The sequence below is a fragment of the Notamacropus eugenii genome, chromosome 2 (genome assembly GCF_028372415.1).
Source record: "Notamacropus eugenii isolate mMacEug1 chromosome 2, mMacEug1.pri_v2, whole genome shotgun sequence".
Classification (NCBI taxonomy): domain Eukaryota; kingdom Metazoa; phylum Chordata; class Mammalia; order Diprotodontia; family Macropodidae; genus Notamacropus; species Notamacropus eugenii.
The window spans coordinates 61,262,582-61,286,414 of record NC_092873.1 but is presented as its reverse complement, the minus strand read 5'-3'; the positions used below and the strand labels follow the sequence as shown (position 1 = coordinate 61,286,414).

Below are 23,833 nucleotides of genomic sequence, written 5' to 3'. Positions count from 1 at the left end.
TTTGTATTTTCCTGCTAAAGACAATCTTCTGGTTTTTAAGCAGCATTTGTATAACTACCCAAGTGGTCGTGTGCCCAGTAGGTGAATAAGGAGCCTGTCATATTCCGAACCTGGTTTTAGACCATCTCATTGGACAGAACCAGGAGAACAGGGTAGCCACAAGTGACTTTGGAAGATTTAAGGATTTGGGTCTATGCAGTGACCAATCATAGGTGCGGAGGATGGATGCTGAAACACTCTTCCCTCCTCCTGACCAACAGGGTGCTGGACTCGGGGAAAACAGAGCATATTTGGGACATGACCAGTGTGGGAACTTGTCTTGCTTGACATATCCATGTATGCTACAAAGGTTTTGTTTGTTTGTTTTTTTCAATAATGATTTTTTTTTTTAATGAAGGTATCTCATCAACTGTGATTTAATAGTTGGACAGTCTTTTCTGTCTCTTTCTATGGTGACCAGACTTTTGTCCATGGCAGCAATATGTGGCTCTGTCCTAGAGTAGTTACTTTGACAAGAGAGATTCTGGACAGTGATAACAGACAGTTTTTTATCCCTTTGAATTGTAGCATCCCTGAATTCACTCATTCCTTGTCTAACAGACATGTGCGGGCATTAGTTGGTGTGTTAGAATCTACCAGAGCTCACATTAATTTCTGTGCTTTAAAAAAAAAAATAGTTGATTTTGGTGATTAATTAAGCTTCATAGATTCGTTAAATTGAGATGCTTTTCTAGATCTGGATCCCATGATGAATTAATTGCTACAGGTCTGCCTGAGAGGAGAAAGCGTTGAACTCTGAGTCGGGAAAGCCCCAGGTTAGAGTCCTGTGACCCCAAACTCCTCTGGGCCTTTGTAAAATGAGAAGGTTGGACTCAAAGGCCTCTTGAGGTCCCTTCCTCCAGATACAGTGAGTGATAGTGGACAAGTTACAACCTCCCTGGGTGGGCCTCAACTTCCTCATCTGTTAAATGGAAATAACAATACTTTTAATATCTTCCTCATAGGGTAAGTGGGGAAGGTTTTCAAATTTTAAAGCATGACGTGTAAGTGTGTATGTCTACATATATACATATATATGTGCACGTGTACATGTGAAAATGATTATCTTACAAAATGAAAGATTTTCTCAGTGATTCTATTTTTGCCAGAGAGTCTTGTTAAAGTCAAACCCACATCAAAACCAGCTGCATCCACCAAAATGGAAGAAATTATTTCAACATAACATGAGTAACTAAAATTCAAGTTGTTGGCCAAAGGACGAAGATGAAGGGCCAGGGAGGTTTATGGGTGCCTCACCCTCTCCTATTACTCCCAGGAGCTGACTAGCTCTCTGAGCTAGGTGCTGAGCACAAAGCCACCTCTCTAATTGACCTCTTTGCTGAAGATTTCACAGGGTGACGTGGTCAGGGGTGGCTATTTTTATCTCCAGTTATTCCAGAATTTCCACCCTCCTGCCCAATGTCAGGCATCTCCATTGTGTCTCCAGCCTGCTGTTTTGGGCTCTTCTATCCACACTCCTTGAGATCTCTCTGGAAGCTCCTTCCTTTCTTGTGAACCTAAAGGTGAGGCAGTTGGGGTTTTTGAGATCCACTCTAGAAATCTGAGTGACAACTCACTGGTTCCTAACATTTATAATTTGATCACTTTCCCAAAGTTTGGTGGCTTTTGTGCTGAGTTGTATTTGGAGGAGCTGAAAAGACAGGGACCAACTTGAGACATGTCTCTTTAGTACTGAAATTCTTAGGAGGAATTTCTTTTGCTGGGAAGATTAATTACTGTGGGGTGGCTACTTTCAGAATTAGGGGGAAGTTTTAGGTGGAAGGCTGTGAATTTAGCTTTCCCCACTCATTCCCCCAGTGGTCTGATTTTGGTTCAGCTTTTTAATGGGAATGTGTTAGCATTAATCTCATAACTTGCTTAAAGTGGCTGGTTCTTTTCCCTTCTGATTGTTCTACAGAAATCCAAATGCCAGGGCAGGTATGTGTCACTTTCTTCTTTCTAGAGACACCTCTTGGTTTCTGCTTTCTTCATTTCATATTATTCTGGAATTAGCCTGCTTTAGTAGGAAAATAAGATTTCTAGTAGGGATCAGACTGGATCTGTGATTTCATCAATGTGGGGAACTCCTCCCAGGGAAGGAATCTCCAGTTGGGAATGAGGGTCAGCACCTTGTCTGTGACCTCTAGTCTTGGAGAGTCTTAGACCATAGTCTTAGTCTTAGAGAGCTTAGATCAAGAACTCTTGTTATTGGTCATAAGAGTTGAGTGATAACTTGTGCTTTCCTACAGCTATCACATTTGGTCCTCACCTCTTATTATTCCAATTCCATTTGTTATTAATTTTTATAATTTCCCTTACATCCTTATTACAATTTCCATTTTACAAAGCAAACTGGCAAAGCCGAACGCCATATGCTCCCTGGGATCGGAATCCACATCTTCTGACTTTTCTTTAGCCTGAAGGAGCAGATTATATCCCTGCTTCTCTCAACTGAGTGTCAGAGTGCTTCCATTTGATTCTTATAAGAGGCTGATTGGGGGCGCTGATCTTTCATCTGAATATAGGGGTTCTGTAGTTTGAGTCCTGGAGTAATTTAATTTTGTAAGCAAATCCCAGGATTACAATGTTACATGACTTGCCCAGGGTCACCCTTCTTAAGTGTTAGAGATTGGACTCAACCAAGGACTTCATGGGTCCAAGTCCAGCATTCCCTCCAATATACCATGCCACCTCTTTGCTCTTATTACTACCTAATAATTCCAAGTAACAACCACCTACAACCGGTGAAGGAGAGCTAATTTTTACTGTATGGCTCTGAGTCCTCCCCTCTTAAGATCAGAAATATATTTGAGAGAATCACAATTACAAAGAGTAAGAATTGAAAGAACCCACATGAGCCATCTTTTTTTGTTGCATAGTTGATTAGGCAGGTCTGACTCTTTGTGATCCCACTTGGGGTTTTCTTGGCAAAGATACTGGAGTAGTTTGCCATTTTGTTCTCCAGTTTATTTACAGAGGAGGAAATGGAGGCAAATAGGATTATGTGACTTGTCCAAGGTCACACAACTAGTAAGTATGTGATACTGGATTTGAACTCAGGTCCTCCTGACTCCAGGGTCAGTGCTCTATCCACTACACCTTATTGGCCATCTAATCTTAGCATTCCTAAATCAGGACTGAACCTCTTCCCCCCCAAAAAAACCCAACATAAATGAATTTCTGGCTGCTGGGAAGGGGGATACACCACCTCCCAAGACAGCCTGAGTGCTTGCCACACAGTAGGCACTATGTAAATGCTTATTCCCTTTTCAGTATCTCTTCCCTAAATCTGGCTCTTCACAACTTCTGGCCATGGTTCCCAGAGTTTGCTGCCTTGTGGGGCCAGACAGAAATCCCTGTTCCTCAAGAGAGCTATCATGACCCTCCCTGGCAAGTCTTCTGTGATCCCTAAAGTGAAATGTTTCACGTAATGTGTTCTTTTCCTTGATCAGAAGGGAAAAGCAGAATGCTCCATGTCTAGAGAATTGACATTGGAGTCAGGAAAGCCTGGGTTCAAATGTGATCTCAGATACTAACTGTGAGATGCTGGATTTTAAGTCACAACTTCTGATTGCCTCAGTTTCCTCAATTGTAAAATGGGGATAATAATATTATCTCCCTCTCATGGTTGTTTTGACAATCAAATGAGATAATATTTGTAAAACACTTAGTGAAGTTCCTAACATAGTAGGCACTTAATGAAATGTTTATTCCCCCCCTCTTTCTCCATGCCAGTGAGATCCCAGGACTTACCAGTTCTAACCTGTCTCTATCCCTTGATTAGAAGAGTAGACATTTAAGCAGGAATTTTGTGGCCACCTATGCCGCCTGTATAGGAAATCTGCTCAGTCTGACATGAAGTGCTTCTTGGTTCTAAGAGATAAGGGACTTGGCTTTTCCAAGAGGCACTTGGTTTTATATGTGTTTGGAGTGTTTTCCTTGGTTACAGTTTATGAGAACTATTCCCATGATCATTGTCAGTCTAAGTGGAACTGGTCAGACAGCTCGGATTGATTGGGGAAAAATACACTTTTTTCTTTAAGGGTTGCTATGTACTCAAGTTTTTATGTCATCAGACTCTGCCAAAGGGACACTTCGTTCCAGAGGAAGCAAAAGTTACTTTGACTATTTACTCAACGGTAGATGGAATGATTATTTCAAGCAGACAGTCTATAACCTATGATGGAGTAAGCTTCTCTGAAAAGAAACCACCTAATTTCATGAGTGCAAAGCCTGGGCTGCAGTGACAGAAAGGTTCAAATGAGATCATCTCTGAGAAACTCTGGGCAAATCCCAAAGTGCTATGTCACAACTCAATGCTATTATTACTATGATTACGCTAGGGAAGAAAAGCTCTCGGAGCAAACCTTCTATGGGGGCTCACAGGTTATGGACGTGCACAGAAAGCAGAACATGATGGAGGTCCCTTCCCCTTACACTGACCAAGGCCAATAAGAGCATAATATTATTGTAGGAGGCAGTAATGAGGAATAATTGAATAATTCTGCCTTGGTCTCAGTCTTGGTGAGAATCTCACTTAAGCATGATTAATCAGGCCTCTAAGTTTGCTTTTGAATCTGTGTCTCCGCAGCTCTGATATCCCTTGATATTTCAATGTGATCTCCTTGATGAAGGTGCACCCTCCCCACATAAAGGTAGCAGCCCACGCATGTTTGAGGCCCTCCTTTAAATCTCTAGAGAATCTGGCCTCTGAGTTTTTCTGACATACATTTCCAATGATTGACTCTCCATAAATTCTTGTAGGGGATAGGTTCACACCCACCAGGCCTTTGTCACCCACGTTGACATCCTAGTAGTTCCTAATTTGCAAAGGATAACAGAGTTTAAAAGATGAAATTCTCTTTAGGGAACATTTTAGGATTACAGAAAGTAATTAATGCCTAATTTCCCATGCTCAGTTCAGCCCTTTCTTCCCTCTGTTCATTTCTGGACCCAGATAATACTCATTTTTCATTTTCTATTCAAGATATGGATTATATCTGATGGATTAAAGAGGCTGCCTAGGTCCTGTATTGGGGACAATATTCATCTTTGATGTGATTTTTTAATTCTGTTTCTATATTTTGTTTTTGTATCACCTTCATTTCCAAATATATCTTTCCTGCCTCTGCTATCAAGAGAACCAGCCTTTGTAAAAGAGAATAAAAGGGAGGGGAGAATTAGTTCGGCTGAGTTTGATGGTATATTTAGTATTCTGCACCCATTGTCCCCCACCTCTGCGAAACCAGTTGGCAGGTACATTTCCTCATGTCTTCTTCCAGGGCAGACTTGGAGTGTTTAGTTTCATTGTTGCTGTTATTTCATGTATATTTTTGTGGCCATTGTTTTTTCCTGGGTTCTCCTTCCCTTTGCCTCAGTTCATAGACATTCTGCCATGGTTCTCAGAATTTCTTCCTATTCATTTGTTTTTTATAGATCTGGTGTAATGAGCTTTGTTTTAGCCTTTCATTCCTCAGTCCATGGGAATCTACTTTGTTTCCAGTTCTTTGCTATCACTAAATGTGCTGGTGTACTTGAGACCTTTCTTTCTGTCTTTGAGCTTGGTGAGGTAGGTTTGTAGCAACCCGCTCTCCATAGAATAATTGGAACAATTCACAGCTCCACTAACAGGATATTTGTGTTCCTGAGTGTTGCACACTCCTGAACGCATATTTTAGAAGTAAAACATTTAACAGAACCTGAAATAATTCACAAAGAATAAAAGAATGCTCATCCTTCCCCATCTAGGGATTTCTTGCTGGAGACTGTCAGGGTCTCCATCTTGTATAAAGAGTAGGAGAACTTGTTTCTCTAAGATCCTGCCCAGGCAGAGGTTTTTTCTGTGCCAGACCAGAGACTGGAATGGAATATTCAGCTCCTGACTCCTGGTGGGTCTCATTCAGCAGAGGGTCCCTGCCCTCATAGCTTCCACCTGCTTGTTTCCAGCAACTGTCCAGGCAGATGTGCTGCAGCTGGCCCCTTTCTGGTACCAGGTGGTCATTTCTGCCCACTCAACTTTTTTTTCTTCCTAGAGGGTCTCTGTTACCCTCCTGACATGGCCAAGTCCCACAGGAATGAAAGCTTCCTTCAGACCAGTCCTTGAGGCCCAAAGGTTCATGGGAAATATGGTCTGTTCACTTGCTCTTGTCCCTATTAAACGTGGGTAATGTAACCAAGTGATTTCAATATTCTGTTCAGAATGCCATTCATTCACATTAGTGATTTCTGTCAGTGACAGAATCAATTAGGAACACATGTTTAGAGCTGAAAGGGATGGAATCTTAGAGACCCTCAATTCCCCCTCTTCACCTTAGAGATAAGAAAATTGAGACAGAGAGAGGTTAAGTGACTTGCCCAGAGTTGCATAGTAAGTGTCTCAGTAAGGATTTGAACCCAGATCTTCCTGATTCCAGTTCATGTGCTTTATCTACTACCCAATGAGGAATCTCAAAGTCTAATGAGGAAACTAAGCTACAGAGAGGTTAGTGACTTGTCCAGGGTCACACAGCTACTGAGTGCCTGAGATGGGATTTGAACTCAGGTCTTCCTGACTCCAGTGAATGAACAAGCATTTATGAAGCACCTACCACATGCCAGGCACTGGGGATCCTTTAACAAAATGAAACAGCCTCTGCCCTGAAGATGCTTAATAAAGGGAAAAAGCAATAGAGATGGATTTGTGGGTCTGTTTTTTTGTTATACACACTTACAGACACCAAATAGAATGCTAGGTCTTGCATATTTGTTACAAGGGCTTTCTTTTTCTTTCATTCTTCTTCTAGTATGGGGGTGGGTGGAGGGGAGAAGGCACCAGCAGCTGGTCAAGTCTAGAAAGGCACGATCTAGCTGGGGGGTCTCCAGTTGGGCTTTAAGGAGACCTGGACATTACAACAGGCTGAGGATGGCGAGTATTCCAGGCATGGTGGGGAGGGGGAAAACCACATAGAGACAGGAAGTGGAAGGTTACCTGTAGAGATGGACCAGAAAGTGTGTCATGGGGAGCATCTGGGTGAAGGAGTAGACAGCACACTAGATTTGGAGTCAGGAAGACCCGAGTTCAAATTCTGTCTCAGATGTGTACTACCTGTGGTACAGGGCAAGTCACTTCACCTGTCTTGGCCTCAGTTTTCTCATCTGTAAAGTGCACAGGTTAGACTTAATGATCCCCCAAGCCCTAAGTCTATGATTCTATGAGTTATGTGCTTACAAGAGGTTTTAAGTATCAAACCAGAGTTTGTATGTGACCCCAGAAACAAGAGGATTTTACTGATGGGGCTTCTTAAGTTGGGGCATTAACATGTGCTTTGGGAAAATCAGTTTCATAGCTAATTAGAGGCTGGACTGATGGCAAGGTGCCTAATGAAGAGGTTACCTTAGTAAGTGAAGCTGGAGGTAATGAAGGCTTGAAGGGAAGTGGGGTATGGGGGAGCTGGAGGGTGACTTCAGATGGAGAGAAGAGATCCAGCCCTGTTGCATGGTGAGCCTTCTGGCTATGGAGCTGTGGAATCGCTAATCAAAATAGAGAGTCAGGTTTAAGGGTTATACCACTTTTTTCCGCTAGTACAGACATATCCCATCTAACATTAGCTGGTTCTGTGTAAACCTGTTAGGGTTTTCCCAAAGAAGTGGGTTTGCTGCATGGCAGCAAATGAGAGGGGAAAAAAAATGGGTTATTTTTCTCGGGGTATCTGTGACCACCAGAAGATGTTTTGTTCTTACGGTGAGGGCAAGTTCGGGACCAAGTTCAGGGGTGTCTCCTCTGGTCCTGGGGAGTCTGGATGCAGCCACCCTGAAGGTGCCCATGAGCAGGCCATGAACGCAGATGGCAAAATATGACATCTTGTATTCCAAGAGAATTGGTTTCCTTTGTTATTCTGTGTATTTCATTTTATGGCCTATAAAGTCATTTTCCTGAGAAGAGGCCACAGGCTTCATCAGATTAACAAAGGGGTCCAGGAAACAAGAAACAGGGAAGAACCTGGAGCCTTTGCCTGGAGTGTAAACCTCGTATATCACCTGCACGTGGTAGAAAGTGTAACAGCAGAGACCGCCCTTAGAAGCTACAGGGACTCTTCTCCCCCCACCCCCCATCTGAAAGTCCTGATTGTGAAGGAGCCAGACATAGGAAACAAAGAGAGACAGACAGACTGATAGAGAAACAGAAAGAGATAGAAAGGGTGCTCTTGACTTGCCTTATGGTTCGAGAGCCAGAACTTTCTCATTCTTCATCATTGTGGTCATCTTCATCACTAGCATTTAGACAGTGCTTCAGGGCTTGCAATGCTCTTTTCAAACATTCTCATTTTATCCTCACAGTAATTTTTAAAAATTTTGGGGGGAGGGGGCTCCCATCTTTGAGACATCTTAATTCATTTTAATGACTATAATGCCATAGTTCCCTCAGACAAAGACAGATGCTAAGGCTGCCTGTCTCAGCTGAGGGACCTGGCAGGATTTTAGTAGAAGAGTGATTTTAGAATCTGTTTTGGTTTGAATTGAATCTCTGAGAAAAATGTAAATCATTTCATCTCTGCCACTGTTCCCATTTTGAATTAGATAATAGTTTTGTGTGTGTACATCTGATGACCCAAAATAAATCACTTTGAAGTACATTGTAAATGATAAGGCGTTATATAAATACGCATTCTTGTTTTTGTTTAAAGGGATTTTCTTTGTTCTGTCAGCCCGTGCAGAATTAAGAATTGTGTTGTAGTGATGTTCCTTCGAGGAGGCTGAGTGGCCATCTGTGATCTCTTAGTTACCTGCTTCAGGTACCAGTAATGGTGACGACAAAATAGCACCAGTTTACAAAGCATCTTACAGATGTCTCATTTGATCCTCAAACAACCCTGGGAAACAGGGGGGGGTATTCCAGCTACCATTTTATAGATGAGGAAGCTGAGCCAGGCAGAGGTTAAGTGACTTGCCCAAGATCACACAGCTATTAAGTGTCTGTCTGTGGTTGATCTGAACTTGGATCTTCCTGACTCCAGACCTGGTACTCTATCCATTGCACCCCCAGCTGCCTTAAAAGTATGAATTTCTTCATTACTGCTACCCTTTGACCCCAGACAGATTACTTAAACTTTGTGGGCCTCAGTTTCCTCATCTATAAAATGAGGGGCTTGGATCTGATGGCCTCTAACTCTGTAATGCCTTGTGATCTGTGACCCTGTGAGCTCACCGGTGGGCGCACACACCTAAGCAGGGTGCAATTTGAGTCCTGTGTACCATGTGTAGCCAGGTGTTCTCAGCACCTCTGGTGGTGGCAGGAATCCCAGAATGAAGAAAGGTGCCTGTTGAGCACAGAGTTGCTAAACAAATTACAGCCAATGAGTGATAGGCTAGGATTTCACCCTAAGGTGAGGTGCAGTGAAAATGAGAACTTGAAGGAATGTGGGGGAAGGGGGATGTGTGTGATCAAGGGAGGGAAAAAGCAGAAGCAGGCATCCAGCATGCTCAAGATGGCTGATGGGCACGCCCACTTCCTTCCTCTGGGTGCCCAAGGTAATCCCCTGTGCTTCGAGGTGCATGCCCTCGATCCAGTTGACTTGGCAACAGTGGCTGGTTCTGCTTAACTGGTGGTTATTGGTTTGCAAGTGGAGGTGAAGGGGGGGGGGGGGCGTTCAGGAAGTGATTGTTGTGAAGGACAAATAGTATCCCTCAAGCTTTTCTGGAGCTAAGTACATTTCTCCACAGCATAGAGAGAGCAGTAAATGGTTGTGAATCACAGGATTTTGATCCAGAAGTGACCTTGGGTGTTACTTCCACCCACCCATCCTTGATACATGAAACCTGAGGGATGGAAAAACATGCCTCTGACACAAGTCTAAGTCATTTAAGCTCTTAATGCTGGGTAACTCTTTAAGATTCTAAGTTACAAAGAGAGAGGGTCCCTGATATATTGGAAGGTCCCCCTGCCAGTGAAAGATCCTCTCCTGTTGATTTCAATGCTTCCTTTCTCCTGTATCACACCTTTCAAAAAATAACTAAAAAAGAAAGAATTTAAAAATTCATTAATTTATGAATTCACACACGATAGATTTTGAATAGCCTTAGAGTGATAAAGTCTCCTACACCTTACCCTACCTGTCCGGGATGAGGTTCGAGAGGCCGCTAGGTGGTGCAGTAGCTGTGTGACCATGGGCAAGTCACCTAACTTCTGTCTACCTCAGTTTCCTTATCTATAAAATGGAGATAATAATACCTCCTCCTGGGGTTTCTATGAGGATCAAATGCAATCAAGTTATATCACAATATAAATGTAGCTCTTACTATTCTAAGTCAATCCATGGCTCATCTGGGGGAGGGGCTCCCTCATATCCTCTCCCTTTGCCCCTTCTCCCTACCTCCTCCTATCAGCCTGGGGCTGGGGTTGGTCTAATAGAAGAAATTGTTCTAGTGTGAATGTTCAGCCTGGTCCTCTCCCCTGGGAAGTATTTGTGACTAAAGTAATCTCTGCTTGACTAATGAATATGTGGGAGCCAGAGCCTTCCTAAGGAAAATTGTATCACCAAGGGAGGGGAAGTAGGAACCCCAGGTCTCTCTCTGAACCACTGTTCATGCAAATCTGGACCTTCAGGAGGCGCTTTAGAAGTGGGTGCTGGCCCTTGGTGAGAAGGAGAAGAAAACCAGCAAACCCTGGCTGTGTAGATTAGTCTTTTGTCTCCTCCTGGCCCTTAAAACTTTCTGGGTGACTTGAGCCAATTATTTCCTTTCTCTGGGCCTCCATTTTCTCCTCTGTGACACGAGGGAGTTGGCCCAAAAGGTCCCTTCCGGTTCAGAGTCTGTGATCTGATGAAGTCAAGTCCTCTTTCTGGACCCTCATTTTCCCTCTCTGTGAAACGAAAAGGCTGGACTGGGTGGCCTCTTTGCTCATTCTGGATGAAGGCCTCCACGTTGACTTCCCTATGTTATAGGAAGGGGTGGGTGTGCTTTTGCAACTATGTTTAAAGGAGGGGTTGTGAGAAATGTGTCCCCAGGGCCTCGTCTGGGGAAGAAGCATGGGCCAGTCCCACAGGCTTGACCTTGATGCAACAGAAGGCCACACGTGGACCTTGTTCAGGGGTCACCAAGCCACTGGAAATTTCTCTGGTGGATCACTATGCTCCTGTGTGCCTGGAGCTGGATTGGCAGGCCCATTCTAGCCCTGGCCTGGCAGAGGGCATGGCTATGCCAGGCAGTGGCTGAGAAATGGGCCCCAGTGGCAGAGCTGACCTCATTCGGTCACCAGGCGGGGCCAGCAGACTGCAGCTTCCTCTCTGGAGCAGCCTGGCCCGGAAGAAACACAATGGAGCTTGTTGCTAAGCAACCTCCTCTGCCTCCTTGTAACCGAGATGCTGCCAGGAGGGGATGACTGCATCCTGTCTCTTTCCCCCCTTCCTCCAGGGGTGATGAGGGGGAGGGACGAAAGAAGAGAGTGTGTAGAGATAGGAAGTGGCTTGGGGGAAGGGCCCAAGTGCCTGGGGATTGAGCTGCTTAAGGTTGAATCTTTTAGCTGTGATTTCCTTCTGGCTGTTTCTATGCCCCAGACAGAGTCACCCAGAAAAAAGCGGGGGGGCCTTCATTTACCTTGTAGGAAAAAAAAGCAGCCTTGTGGCTTCAGGCCCCCAGCCCAAGCTCAGTCCCTGGCTTCCTGTGAGGGGGTGGGGAAAATGAATGAAATGAATGTTCCTGAGATATTAGGAGGTGCCCAAGGGGGCAGGGATAAAACGTCCAGACCAGTCTTTTGGTCAATGGAAATCCAATGATTTGAGTAAGACGCAAGTGATTTCTGTTAGAATGTGGTGATGAGAGAAAGCCCTTCACAAAATGATTGTGCATTTCAGTCCAGTCGAGAAGTTGGCTGGGACTTTTTGCTAGTGATTTAGTGACTTGGGGGGAAGATGGAACTTTCCCTGAATGGGTATTTACTCCATCAATGTTTGTTGACCTTGAGCTCAGAAGAGAATTCACCTCCAACTTATCTTGTGTAGATCACAGTTGCATGCAGTTCATTTGTTTCTGTCTTCCCCTCAAGGCTCCAGGATTCTGGCTTTTTACCTGTGTAGCTCAGAGCTTAGCACAGTGCCTGTCATCTAGTAGGCACTTTAAAAGTGCTTGTAGACTGACTAGCTGTTCATCCCGAGTCCAAAAAAAAAAAAATGACTCTTTTATCCATAGCGAATGGAGGAACAAGACATTTCTCACTGTCGATACTTCTGCAGTTGTTTTCCCTTTTAAATCCAGTAGCCAACACCCCTTCCAAAACCCTAAGTATGGAGAATAAAAATGTCAGCAAGTTTTGATTATAATGCTTGCTAATTGATTAATTAGCAACCATCTCTCATTTTAGGTTGTATTTGCTTTTCTGGAAGCAGGATGAGACAGTCATTCAATTTTCCACTAAGTTGGCATTTGTTAAGTCCATATTGTGTGTCAGGTGTTCTGCTAGCAGCTACCGGGGATGCAAAAGCATCCCTATCCTAACGGGGAGACTCCCAGGTGTCACAGTGAATAGAGCACTGGATGTAAAGTCTGGAGGAATTGAATGCAAATTCTGCTTCCAAAATTTACCACTCCTTGTCACATAATGAATCACTTAACCTCTTTGACTCAGTTCTCTCACCTATAAAATGATGTGGTTGGACCCAGGGATCTCTGAGGACCCTTTCTCTAAAGTCTGAAGCCAAGGTCCTGTGGTCTTCACAAATAAGTATCTACGAAATCCTATGGGGTAATTTAACGGGGAGGGAACTAATGTCTGGAAAGACCAGGGAAAGCCTCTGGTAGGAGGTGGGTGAGTTCTGAAGGAAGTCGAGGACTTTTGGAGGGGAGGAGGGAAGGCATTCCAGGCTTGGGAGACAGCCTCTTCAAAAACAGAGAATCCAGCTGTGAGACCCTGAGCTAGTCACATAACCTCTCTGTGCCTCAGTTTCCTCACCTGTCAAATGGGGATAATAATCATCCCTACCTCCCTGAGTGTGAGGATCAAATGAATTAAACTGTTAGAAAGTTCTTTGTTACCTTCAGAGCTCTCTGTAAGTCCTACTGGCCATCATTGTTCCTGTTATGAGTCATCTTCACTTACGATAAGTTCCTTTGAGTCAGTCCTCCTCTATAAGAAGTACTCGGTATGTTGTATTAATCATTCAGTTCAGCTAATATTGATGAAGAGCTGACTGTGTTCAGGGCACTGTGCCAGCCACGGAGTTGTGGCTCTCAGGACCCTAAAGTACACAGGAATGTGACAGTCCAAAAGCATTTATTGAGCACCACCTGTGTGCCAAACACTGTGCTCAGTATTGTGGATGAAAAGGAAGGAAAAAACAGAGTCCCTGCCTCAAGGAGCTCCCATTCTCACAGGGGTAGACAACGAACCTGCCAGACACAGATGGAGTAGAGGGATGGTGATCCCAGAGGGGAAGAGCATGGTGGGGTTGTGTGTTTGTCCTTCGTTGTAACTGAGCCCTGAAGGAAGTCTAGGAGAGAGGCCAAAAGGTGGAGGTGAAGAGAGAGAGCATCAGCCAGAGCCAAAGGCTTGGAGATGGGAGATAGAGCTTGTTAGGTTGCAGGAAATAACAAGGAAGACTCATGGAGCTGAATTGTAAGGGGATGGAGGGAAGGTCTATGTAGAAGCATTAGAAGGAAGCTCCCTTGCTCTCTTCCTGTTGAGGATGTGAAATCTCTATTTCTAACCATTCAGATGTGCCTTGCATAGCTTGAAATGCACAGACCAGTATTTTTGGAGGGGGATGGGACGAGGTCACAGGAAGCCCAGTGGTTTGATTAGTGGCTGGTCATTTCTGGTAGACGGTGACAGGGAAAGAGCCCCTTTAACAGGAGCTCATTTTAGCCGCAGGGAGGCAGCCAGAACTGGGAGCCCTTTTTCTTCTTTGGGAGCAGAGCACAGGCTGGACTGGGGCTGGACTGACAAGTCTTAGCTGCAGGCCTCCAAGTCCTCCAAGCTTCCAGGCAGGAAAGGACTAGGTTGTGCTGGTTCGGTTTTGATCCATAAAAAGCCTCTGAGATTCACTGAGCAGAAGGGCAAGGCCATCAGAACTGTGCTTTAGAAAAGTCCCTTGGGCATCAGCATGTAGAGTGGCCAGGAGTGGGGAGCCTGGAGCCAGCCAGGGAGGATCCAACAGTCCAGGTGCCTGATGGTAGCCCAGGGACTCCTATCTAAGCAGCCTGGTGCATCCTCATCTAAGAACAGCCCAGCCTCTGGTCTGGAGCCTTTTGGCCATTTGGCTTTTTCCAGGGCCAGGAGTCATGAAATATGCCTGTTGAGGATGTGAAATCTCCTATTTCTGAGCAGTTCAGATGTGCCCAGCAGAGCTTGAAATGCCCGAACACAGACAGGGAGACTGGCAGGAGGGCTAGAGGGTGGCAGCCCTAGCTGTCAGCCCTTCTCTCCCCTCCTGTCTGGCCAGGGCTCAGCTCCCACAACCCAGAGGGCCAGGGCCCCCAGCTCTTTTCTCTGTCTCTGCCCTCCCGGAACCTCCTCAGCCAACTCCTCTCCTGCTGACTCAGAATGAAGCTTGGGAGCCGAGAGGCGGGGCCAGGGCAAGCTTTTGACTGCCTTTCCTGTGTGTCTAGAAATAGGGTGGGGGACGGATCAACGGAAAGTTACTTGAGGCTGGCCCGAACAGGGAGGCTGCGGCAGAGTTTGGGCTGAACCTTTGGGGGAGGCAGGCAGTGGGATCCCTGGCTGGCAGGCACTGGAGAGTTTGGGTCTGAGACCTTGGGGACCACCTGCATCTGGTTCACTTCCTGGCCACGCCCCAGGGGACCGGCCTCTGGCTCCTTGTTTTGGGGCTGCCAGGAAAACATGGAAGCCGCATCGCAGTGAAGACAGGTTGGATTTTTCCCTTCTGCCAAGTAGCAAGGCTTTTCCCCTTGGTTTTCATATGGTGGATCCAGAGCCCCTCCAGCCTGTTCCCCTGAGATGAACTTGGATGAATGAGAAGAGCCGGGCCCTAGAAACTTCCCACTTGCCCTCACCCGCTGCCACTGCTGCTGCCCGAGGTGAAGTCTGGGCTTGGAAAGACCTCGGTTAACAGAGACCTCAGCCATGCAAAAGAAAGAAATAGACTGTTTGAGTCCCGAAGCTCAGAAACTGGTAAGGGGAGGGGGAGCCTGTCACCCGGCAGTCAGGCATGGTGGTAGCTGGGCAAAGGGACACGGGGAGAATTGTTTTTACTTTTGGTTCCCACTGCCAGGCGAGTGCCTCATTCCTGGCCTGCCTCCTAAACTTCCCGATGGGAGCTGTGGAACAATGCCTGTTGCTGTTGGCCGAGGGGGCCCTGAGGTCTCCCCTGTGGGGGCTCTCAGATCTCCCTCCTCCCTCCTTCCAGCCCTGCTCTCTCGGTGTCCCTGTGGGTGGAGTGGGGAGGGGAGCGGAGCGCCGCCCTTTTCTGCCCAGCCCAGTTCAGCCCCGATCAGCCCCGCTGGTACATGGTCTTACCTAGTGGAAAAAAACCCAGGACCAAGTATCAAGAGACCTGGGGTTGTGTTTCCTTCTCTGGGCCAGCCCCTGTCCCAGCTCATTCATTGTGGAAGTGGCCTCTTTCGCTATTGGGTTTTCATATTCCTCTGATGGTTTCTGAGGGGCCTTTCCAGCTGTGGCAAGTTAAGAACCTATGAGAATGGACACATGGGGTAGGTCATGTCCCTTCCCAGAGACTATTTCCTGATCTATAAAAATGGGTTTGGTCCAAATGGACCCTAAGGTCTCTTCCTGCTCCATATCTATATTCATAGTTCTGTGATCTATATGATATGTGACTGTAGGTGAGTCTCTTCCCTTCCCCCGGCCTCACTTTCTTCTTGTGTAAAATCAGGAGTTTCTCCTAGATGGCATGAGAGCAGTTTCCAGCTGTGGCAAGTTAGGAATCTGAGACTAAGGGCAGGTCCTGTTACCTCTACGAGGCTCAGTTTCCCAATCTGTAAAGTGGAGGGCTAAGATTCCTTGGCCTCTGAGGTGCCTTCTCAGGGGTATACAGGCAGAGACTCAGAGACTGAAGTCAGAGGTACAGTAGGAGAAAGCTCTCCAGCCACACCACTTGTTAAACAGCACATTCGATTCACTTGGGACATTGTGTTTTCCTTCTCAGTGAAAGGTTTTTCTTTGTTCATTATATTAAACTGTTTGATTGAAAGCACCTCCATTCTGGCAGCCCAGGGAGTTACTCCTTTTCCCCCTAGGGCCCAGGCTTGTTCCTTTACAGGTTTGTGCCAAACAATTGTTATTCAGTCACCTAACTTTGGACACACGCGTACCAGGAAGAGATCGGAGGCAGAGTGTTGCCTGGCATACCAACCACCCTAAACCTCCAGCTAGAAAGGCCAGCCTGCCTGACAAAATACTGTGAAGGTGGGGGCCAGGGGCACCCTACCCTGGCTCACTTTCCCAAAGGCTGGCCCCATTGGGGTCCAGTTCGATAGTTGTAGATCATTCTGGGGAAGGAGTTGCTTGGACTCCGGGACTCATCTGCTCAGGAACCACTTGGATGCCCCTGGGGCTGATGGGGGGTTAAGGGGTGGACCTTGAGCCCTGTCTTGGTCTCCCAGGCTGGTGTTGTTCTCCTTGACTGGGCTGACCACTTCCCTGTGGGTCCTGCCACGCCGAACATTCCCTCCACTGACTTTCTGGCCAAAAAAAGGGGAAGGGGTAGCTGGGGAAATTTTTAATTTAAATCTTTTAATTACAGAGACCAGAACTGGCAAAAATATAAAAATCTGCAAATAGCATAACACCTTCATTTTACAGCTGAGGAAACTGACTCACAGGTGAAATTACTTGCCCAAGGTTATATAGGCAGTAAGTAATAAACATTTGTCCCCGATGTTGAAGTCCTTTCTCTGAACCGGCAGGAGTCATAGTAGTGAAAGCCAACATGTGTCTTCACATTTAAACCCTCCCAGTTAGTCTCGAAGGGCAGGAGAGACTTTTTTCTTGGTCACCACCCACCTTCCCCAACCCTCCACTCTCACTGCACACCCAGTGAAAAGGAGCCTGCTGTTTGTTATCTGGCCCTGGGAGGTTTTGTATTGACTCTAGTGACCTGGATTTGAGGCCCAAACTTTCAGGCTGGGGAGGGCTGAGGGACTGACCGGGAGTGTGTGGGAGAGACTCAGCAGGAAATGGGGCTGCCACCCTTCTCCCCCGCTAGCCATTGGAGGAACCCTGGATGGCAGCAGGCCATGGAAAGGAGCTCCATTTAAAACGAACATTACATCTAAGAAATTTTCCCAGTCCACAAAAACTTGCCTTTGTATTTCAAGAACTAGTGCCACGTTGCGGGGGGGGGGGGGTCATGTTTCAGACATTTAATATGTTGACCTTTGTCTGTTTGGAGCCTGGTATTTATAAGGGGCTGGATCTGCTGGCAGCAGCCCGCATCTCACTGCCTTTACTTAAAAGTAAAATGACCAAGGTACACTGCCCCCCCCAAGACCCCCATTGAATCCAACTGCCCCAGTGTCTCCTTGGTAGGCATCTTCCTGACACTGAGAGAAGTGGAGGAAGGCCAGCAGCATATGGGGAGGTAGAGAGGGGGCTGGGGAGTGGGGTGCATCACTGAGATCCCACCCCCATGGGCCTGTTGGAGGGAATAACTTTTCACCTTCCTCCCAGCCATTTCTGGGTGAGGCCTTTTACCTTTGCTCCAGATTGAAGAGTTAATAACTAACAGTATAAAGAGCTTTAAAGTTTGCAGAGCACTTAGCAGGCCTTGTCTCCTTGTATCCTAACATTCCCTAGAAGGTGGTGGCAGCTAATATCCCCATTTTACAGATGAGGAGCCTGAGGCAAACAGAAGCCAAGTGACTTGCCCAGGGTCACACAGCTAGTAAGTGTCTGAGGCCTCATTTGAACTCAGCCCCTACTGACTCCAAGTCCACTATATTAAAATTATTGTTAACAGTAATAACAACTAATAATGCTAACCTTTGGGTTTTCTGGGCTGCACGGTTTCTGTGTTACATACTATAGAGACATCTTACCCAACCTAGGACCTGGAGGGACTGGTATAGTTCTTTATCAGCCATCGTAAATTTGTTAACTTCCAGACTCAGGGAAGCTGAATTAAGAAGGCCCCCTTCTCTGCAAGGGGACCTCCCTCACATGTGGCATCACCATAAATTAGAATGCCTGTAATGGACATTGGGTATTTTCCCATAGTGGATATTTCTGCTTATTATATTTATTGGAAGGGGGGAAAATGTGATTCTCTTTTGTGCTTGTCAGTATTTGTAGGCCTAAGGTTAAAGACTTTGAAAGGCCCCAAATCAAGCAATCTGCTCTTACATCTCTGGTCAAACAGTTTGACATCACCACCAAGCCATGCCCAGGCCCTCAGTGCCTTCGCTTGCCTGTCTTGAAGTCCTCAGAGGTGAATGCTGGGTAGGATGGGCCTCTAAAAGGTTGGCCAAAGTTTGGAGTAAGAGCAATCGATGGTACGTCTCTTGACTCCTGGAGCAGGAGAGTGCCACCATCCTGGGTCATACAGGGCAGTTGTTTTTCCACTTTTAAAGTTTGGTTTCTTTATAATTAAGACTTGAGTGTGAAAGCAGCAGTGGATGGAAGGGCTCAGCTGGATACTTCCTGTGGTTCTATCAGATAGACTGGGGCTTGCCATTATCTGATGTAGGATAGAGAAAAAAACCCTGTCTCTGCAGATCGTTTCTCGGGATGTCATTGGATCAGACAAAGGGTCAGGTTTTTAAGTACTGTGTAATGGGGGTTTTAACATCTCTTTACCTAGGAGTCACCAAGCGTGGGCTGGTTGGGAAAGAGCAAGGTTTGGAAATCAGGATTGGAGTCCTGCTCCTGTCACTAGCTGCGAGACCCTGGGCAGCTCACTGAAGGGCTTTGGGCCTCAGTTTCCTCATCTGTAAAAGGGGATTTAGGAGACTCTAGTAGCTAGTTCATGGGTTTGCTAGGAGAGGAGGTATGCTTTGTAAACTTTAAAGAGTTGGAGAGAAAAGAGCTGCAGTTTGGTTCAACCCTCTCAGGTTACAGGTGAGGAAACTAAAGCCCTGATCCCCTGACCTGGAGGTCATCACTGTTGCTTCAATCATCTCTCTTCCTTTCATCTTCATTCTCTCTCTTCTGGCTCCTTCCCTGCCACCTACACACACACATACACAGACACACACCCTCCCCAGGTGTCTCCCAACCTTAAAAAGACCTTCTCTGTGACCCATCCCCAGCTCTGGCCCTCCCTCCTCCCTTTACAGCCAACATTTGGGAGGAAGCCTCTGTGGTCTGTGTCTGGGCTTTCTTATCAGCCCCTAGGGATCTGGCTTCTGACAGCTATCAGCTGATGCTGCGCTCTCCATGGTTACTAGTGACCTAGGTATTTCTAAAATCTGGTGGCCTCATCCTTCCTGACTTTATGGCCTTTGGTGCTACTGAGCACCTTATCCTCCTGGATACTGGTCTCCCCTCTGGGCTTTGTTGGTCTTCCTCCTACCTCTCTGACCGCTCCTTCTCTGTCTCCTCTGTACATCATCATCTCCTTCCCATCTCCTATGCGGGAGTGAACCCAGGGCTCCATCCTTGAGTTTTGTCCTCCCTCTCAGCAGCCCCATCAGCCAAGACAGTTTCAATCATCATCTCTAATGATGACTTCCTCTTTCTCTCCCTCTCCCCCAACCCCTCCCCCCCTTCTCTTTCCCTCTCTCATGCTGTACAAGTCCACATCACCAGCTTAGCTTGACTTGCCCATTGGACATGTCTGCTCAGACGTTGTCCCCACAGTCATCTCAGACACAATGTGACTCAAAGAGAAACGCACTGTTGGCCCCCTCTTAAGCGAGCTGCTCTCTTGATTCACTTAGCTCCATCCTCCCTGGACGTGCCCGCATTCACAGCTTCACAGTCACACCAGTCTTTTTTTGAGCCTGTCCTCCTCGTGTCCCAGGCTGTTGCCAGGTTTTGTCCCTTCTGCCTCTGTGACATCTCTCACTTCCATCCCCTTCTTTCCACCTGTCTCTCCCTGGTTCACCCTCCTTCCATCTTGCCTGGATTAATCAGCCTCCCTCCTTTCTTTCCCTTCTCTATAGTGCAGCCCCATCATGACCGACAATCTGACATTCCTAAAGCATGGGGATGCCTTTGGCACCCCCTCCCCACTGCTCAGTACATTCTAGGGGCTCCATCTCCCTGGGATCAAATTCACACATGTCCAATGAGCATGTAAGGCTCTTCATGATGTTTCCTGTCTTCCAGACTTATGTCATATTGCCCCACCCCTCCCCCATTCTCTGTCTCTGTCTATCTATCTTTCTCTCCTCCCTCCTCTCCTTTCTGTCTCTTTCCCTCCTACTCTTTCTGTCTGTTTTTCTCTTTCCCCTCCCTCTTTGTCTTTCCTTTTTTCTGTGTGTCTCTGTGTCTCTCTCCCTCCCACTCTCTCTTTCTCCCTCTGTCTCTCTTTCACTTTCTATCTCTTTCTCTTTTTCTCTCCCTCCCCCTCTCTTTTGCTCTCTTTTTCCTCTCTCCCTCTCTTTCTCCCTCTCCCCCCACCCCCTTTCTGAATCTTGCTTAGGTCCCAGCCCTCCAGATCACTGCTTACATTCTTTGACCTCTCTAAGCATCTCTTTCCTCTTCTACAGCAACAGGATAGTATCCCACCTCTTCATGAAGTTGTTGGGCGGGAAGCATTTTAGAATCCCAAGAAGGGCTATGTAAAGGTCAGACTGTCTTCTTTTTAGATTTGGGGCATAATGCAGAACCTTCAGATTCTGTAACGAGCTGTCCTGTAAGCTGAATGTCATGTTTCTCCCTAGTACTTCAGTGGAAATGAACATTTAAGTTATTATTTTTCATGGTATGAGATACTTAAACTTTAAAAAAATTCTATCCCTAATATTTATGACTTAATACATATTAGTTAGCAAGAGTCCTCTAGGCATTACTGTTCATTTAATCACTGTACTATCACATGCAGTAGCTGAAGCATTCCTCCGGGTCACATGGTCATGGCAGTGCTCTGGCTTTGGAACAATCTGAAGACAGGCAATAGCTTTGAAATTCCAAGGTAATAAATGAACTGAATAACTGGCATTCCTGAGTCAGCCTCTGACGTACAGCAAGACCTAACCTGGGCTAGCAACAGGAACTGGTTCTGTGCTCCCAAGCGAGGAAACTCCCTCTGTCAATAGAGGTTGGCATCCCCTCAGCAACCTATGTTTTTAGAGAATTTTGGCCTCTATTATGTTGTACTTTGAGAGTAGATTCTTTGCATCCAGGTACAAAATTCTGTATTTCTCTCTATGAGAGAGATTATGTTGCTCACCCATGGTCACAGTCATTATGTATCAGAGGCAGGGCTTGACCTCAGATCTTTCTGGCTCTGAGGAGCTCTATCCTGTGCCACATTGTCTCTCACCTAGGCAAAGTCTACCAAAATGTATCTCCCATCCTGCCATCTGCTTCCCCATTTCAGTTCAGTCCGCCAAACCTGAAAGGACAGAGTGTGCACATCACAGGGCTTGGCTTTGGGTAGTGACGTAAATGGGGTGATCCTTGTGAGTACATTACCTTGCACTGGGAATGGACATTACACACAAAAGTGAGTCTAGAACAAGAGAGCTTTTGGAGGGAGAGAGTAGTGATATTTGGGGACCAGGAGGTGGAGTCTGCCAAGCTGAGGCTTGAAGGAAGGCAGAGTCTGAGAGACAGATGAGGAGGCAGGGCATTCCTAGGCTAGGGAAGGATTTCTTTGCGCAGCTTGGAGAAGAGCTAATAGGATACGTTTTGTCTGGAATGTTGCATTTGTGAAGGAATCACAGGATTGGATTGTAGGGCCCTCAGTCTCAAGCTGGTAGGGCCATCTTATCATTTTACAGATGAGGAAACTGAGGTGCAGGAAAAGGAAGTGATGTGTTCAAAGTCAAAGATATAATAGTCATTGAAGGTAGGATTTAAACTGAGGCCCTCTGACCTAAATCCATGTTCTTCACAACATATTCTTCTGCTCCAGAATAGTGGGAAATAAGGCTGGAAAACTGGAGAGGCCCAACTCTGAGTGGAGGACCCTGAATGCCAGAACTTTTCTGTTTTATCTTCTAGGTGATGGAGAGCCAGGGAAAGTGAGGAAGGGGTGATTTTGGCAGGTTTGAATTGGTGGAAGGAGAGAGGAGAAGTGGGGTTCCCAATTCTGTGGCTGCTGCAGTAACCCCAATGGGAGGTAATGGAGGCTCCCAGTATCAGTGTGAGCAGAGAGAAAAGGGATGGAGGCAAGAGATGGTGGCATCCAGCAGCCCTGGCATCTGGTTGGATGTGGAGGGAGAAGGGAGAGGGCAGAGTCAAGCATGATTGTGAGGGAGGGGTTGGGAAGATGACAGTACCCTCAATAGAAACTGGGAAGGTAGAACATTTTGGGACGGTGAGAAGAGAAAAGTTAAGGGAGAAGGAGAGTTCCCTTAGGAGCCTGAGGTTCCCAGGGACCTTCCAGAAGTAGAGGTCTGCCAGGCAGAGGTAGGTGTACTGATGGGATATGTGCCTCAGCATCCCCTCTCCATAAGGAGTCTGATCAGGAAGGAGACCAACAGGACAACTGGCAACTCATACCTTGATGCTCTGGCTCTAGAGCCCTGAATGTGAATCTTAAGTGAGTTACAGAAGGGACATTTTTGTACCTGTGGCACACCAGAACCCCTAAATCTTTTTCAAACTGCAAATCACGCCTCACTCCTCCTGGGCAGCTGATGGTCCAGTGGATGAAGTTCTGGGCCTGGGGTCCTGAAGACTCAACTTCAAATCCAGCCTTAGAGGACACTTACTAGCAATGAGACTATGGGCAAGTCACTTAACCTTTGCCCGCTGAGTTTCCTCAGCTGTAAAATGAGGATAATAACATCTACCTTGAAGGGTTGTGGGGAGGCTCAAACCACCGAACATGTGTAAAGCCCTCATTACTTAGCTTTGTCTAGTTTTGTGTTTGTATTCCCAGCATCTGTCACATAGTAGTGTCTGTCACATAGTAGGCTCTATGTAAATGCTGATTCCCTTTCCTCTTGGTACAGGGATGGAGAGAAAGAGGGTTCAGACTTAGGATTTCATTAGTGTGAGAAACTCCCTGTATTGAAAACTCCCTCCACCAATGCAGGTTAACAATTTCTGTCAATTTCAATATCTCAGTAAACATTTTGTCTGCCCTGTGGCAGGCACTCTGCTAATAAATAGAAATGGTTCCTGTCCTAAGAGGCTCACAGTGTAATGGGGAAAGACCACACACAAAAGGAAGCTGCAGAGAGAACAGGGAGAAAGTGCCCCAAATGGGGGGTCATGATGAAAAATTCCAAAGATGGCCCAAAGGCATGGAGCTGATAGAGAACAGGGGGAGAAGCCATGACCCTGCTCTCCAGGCAGATCTGATCAGAGGGACAGAAGGTACTGACAAGGTCTGAGGTCCAGGCAGGGTCAGATTTCCCAGAAATGACTTTCCTAGGGAAGGAATAAGGGATGATAGAGGGTTCCAGAGAAGTCCCAAAACAGATGATGTTGGAGAATCTGTTTCTTCTGGGGTTCAAGAACAGTTTCTGAGGATGATGAGAATGAAGACTCACCAAGGCTGGTTTCATAGCCATTGTGTATCAAAGGTAGAATTTGAACCCACACCTTTCTGACTCCAGGCCCAGCCCTCTGTCCCCTGAACCCTATCATTTTGTACTTTGGAAGTTGGATCTTTAAATTCAAGTGTAAGATTTCACCTTTCTCCTCATGAAATTTCATCCCAGCATTCTAATCTGTCAGCATCCTTTGGGATCCTGACGTCATCTAGCATATGAAGTGATTCCTCCCATT

At 46.3% G+C, this 23,833-nt stretch overlaps 1 protein-coding gene across 41 annotated transcripts in view; it reads left to right on the top strand.

The window, feature by feature from the left end:
* LRRFIP1 (LRR binding FLII interacting protein 1) overlaps positions 1-23,833 on the top strand; it is a 195,748-nt gene that overhangs the window by 69,100 nt on the left and 102,815 nt on the right. The window contains exon 1 of one of the 41 annotated variants that reach the window (XM_072640605.1): positions 14,526-15,139. The exons of 28 other annotated variants lie outside the window; for them this stretch is intronic. In XM_072640605.1, the coding sequence (XP_072496706.1) occupies positions 15,092-15,139 (48 nt within the window). In that variant the 5' untranslated portion in view covers positions 14,526-15,091. Of the gene's footprint in view, positions 1-14,525; positions 15,140-15,207; positions 15,679-23,833 lie in introns of those variants that run through there. 12 more of the 41 variants (XM_072640611.1, XM_072640614.1, XM_072640627.1 and 9 more) reach the window with 12 other exon arrangements.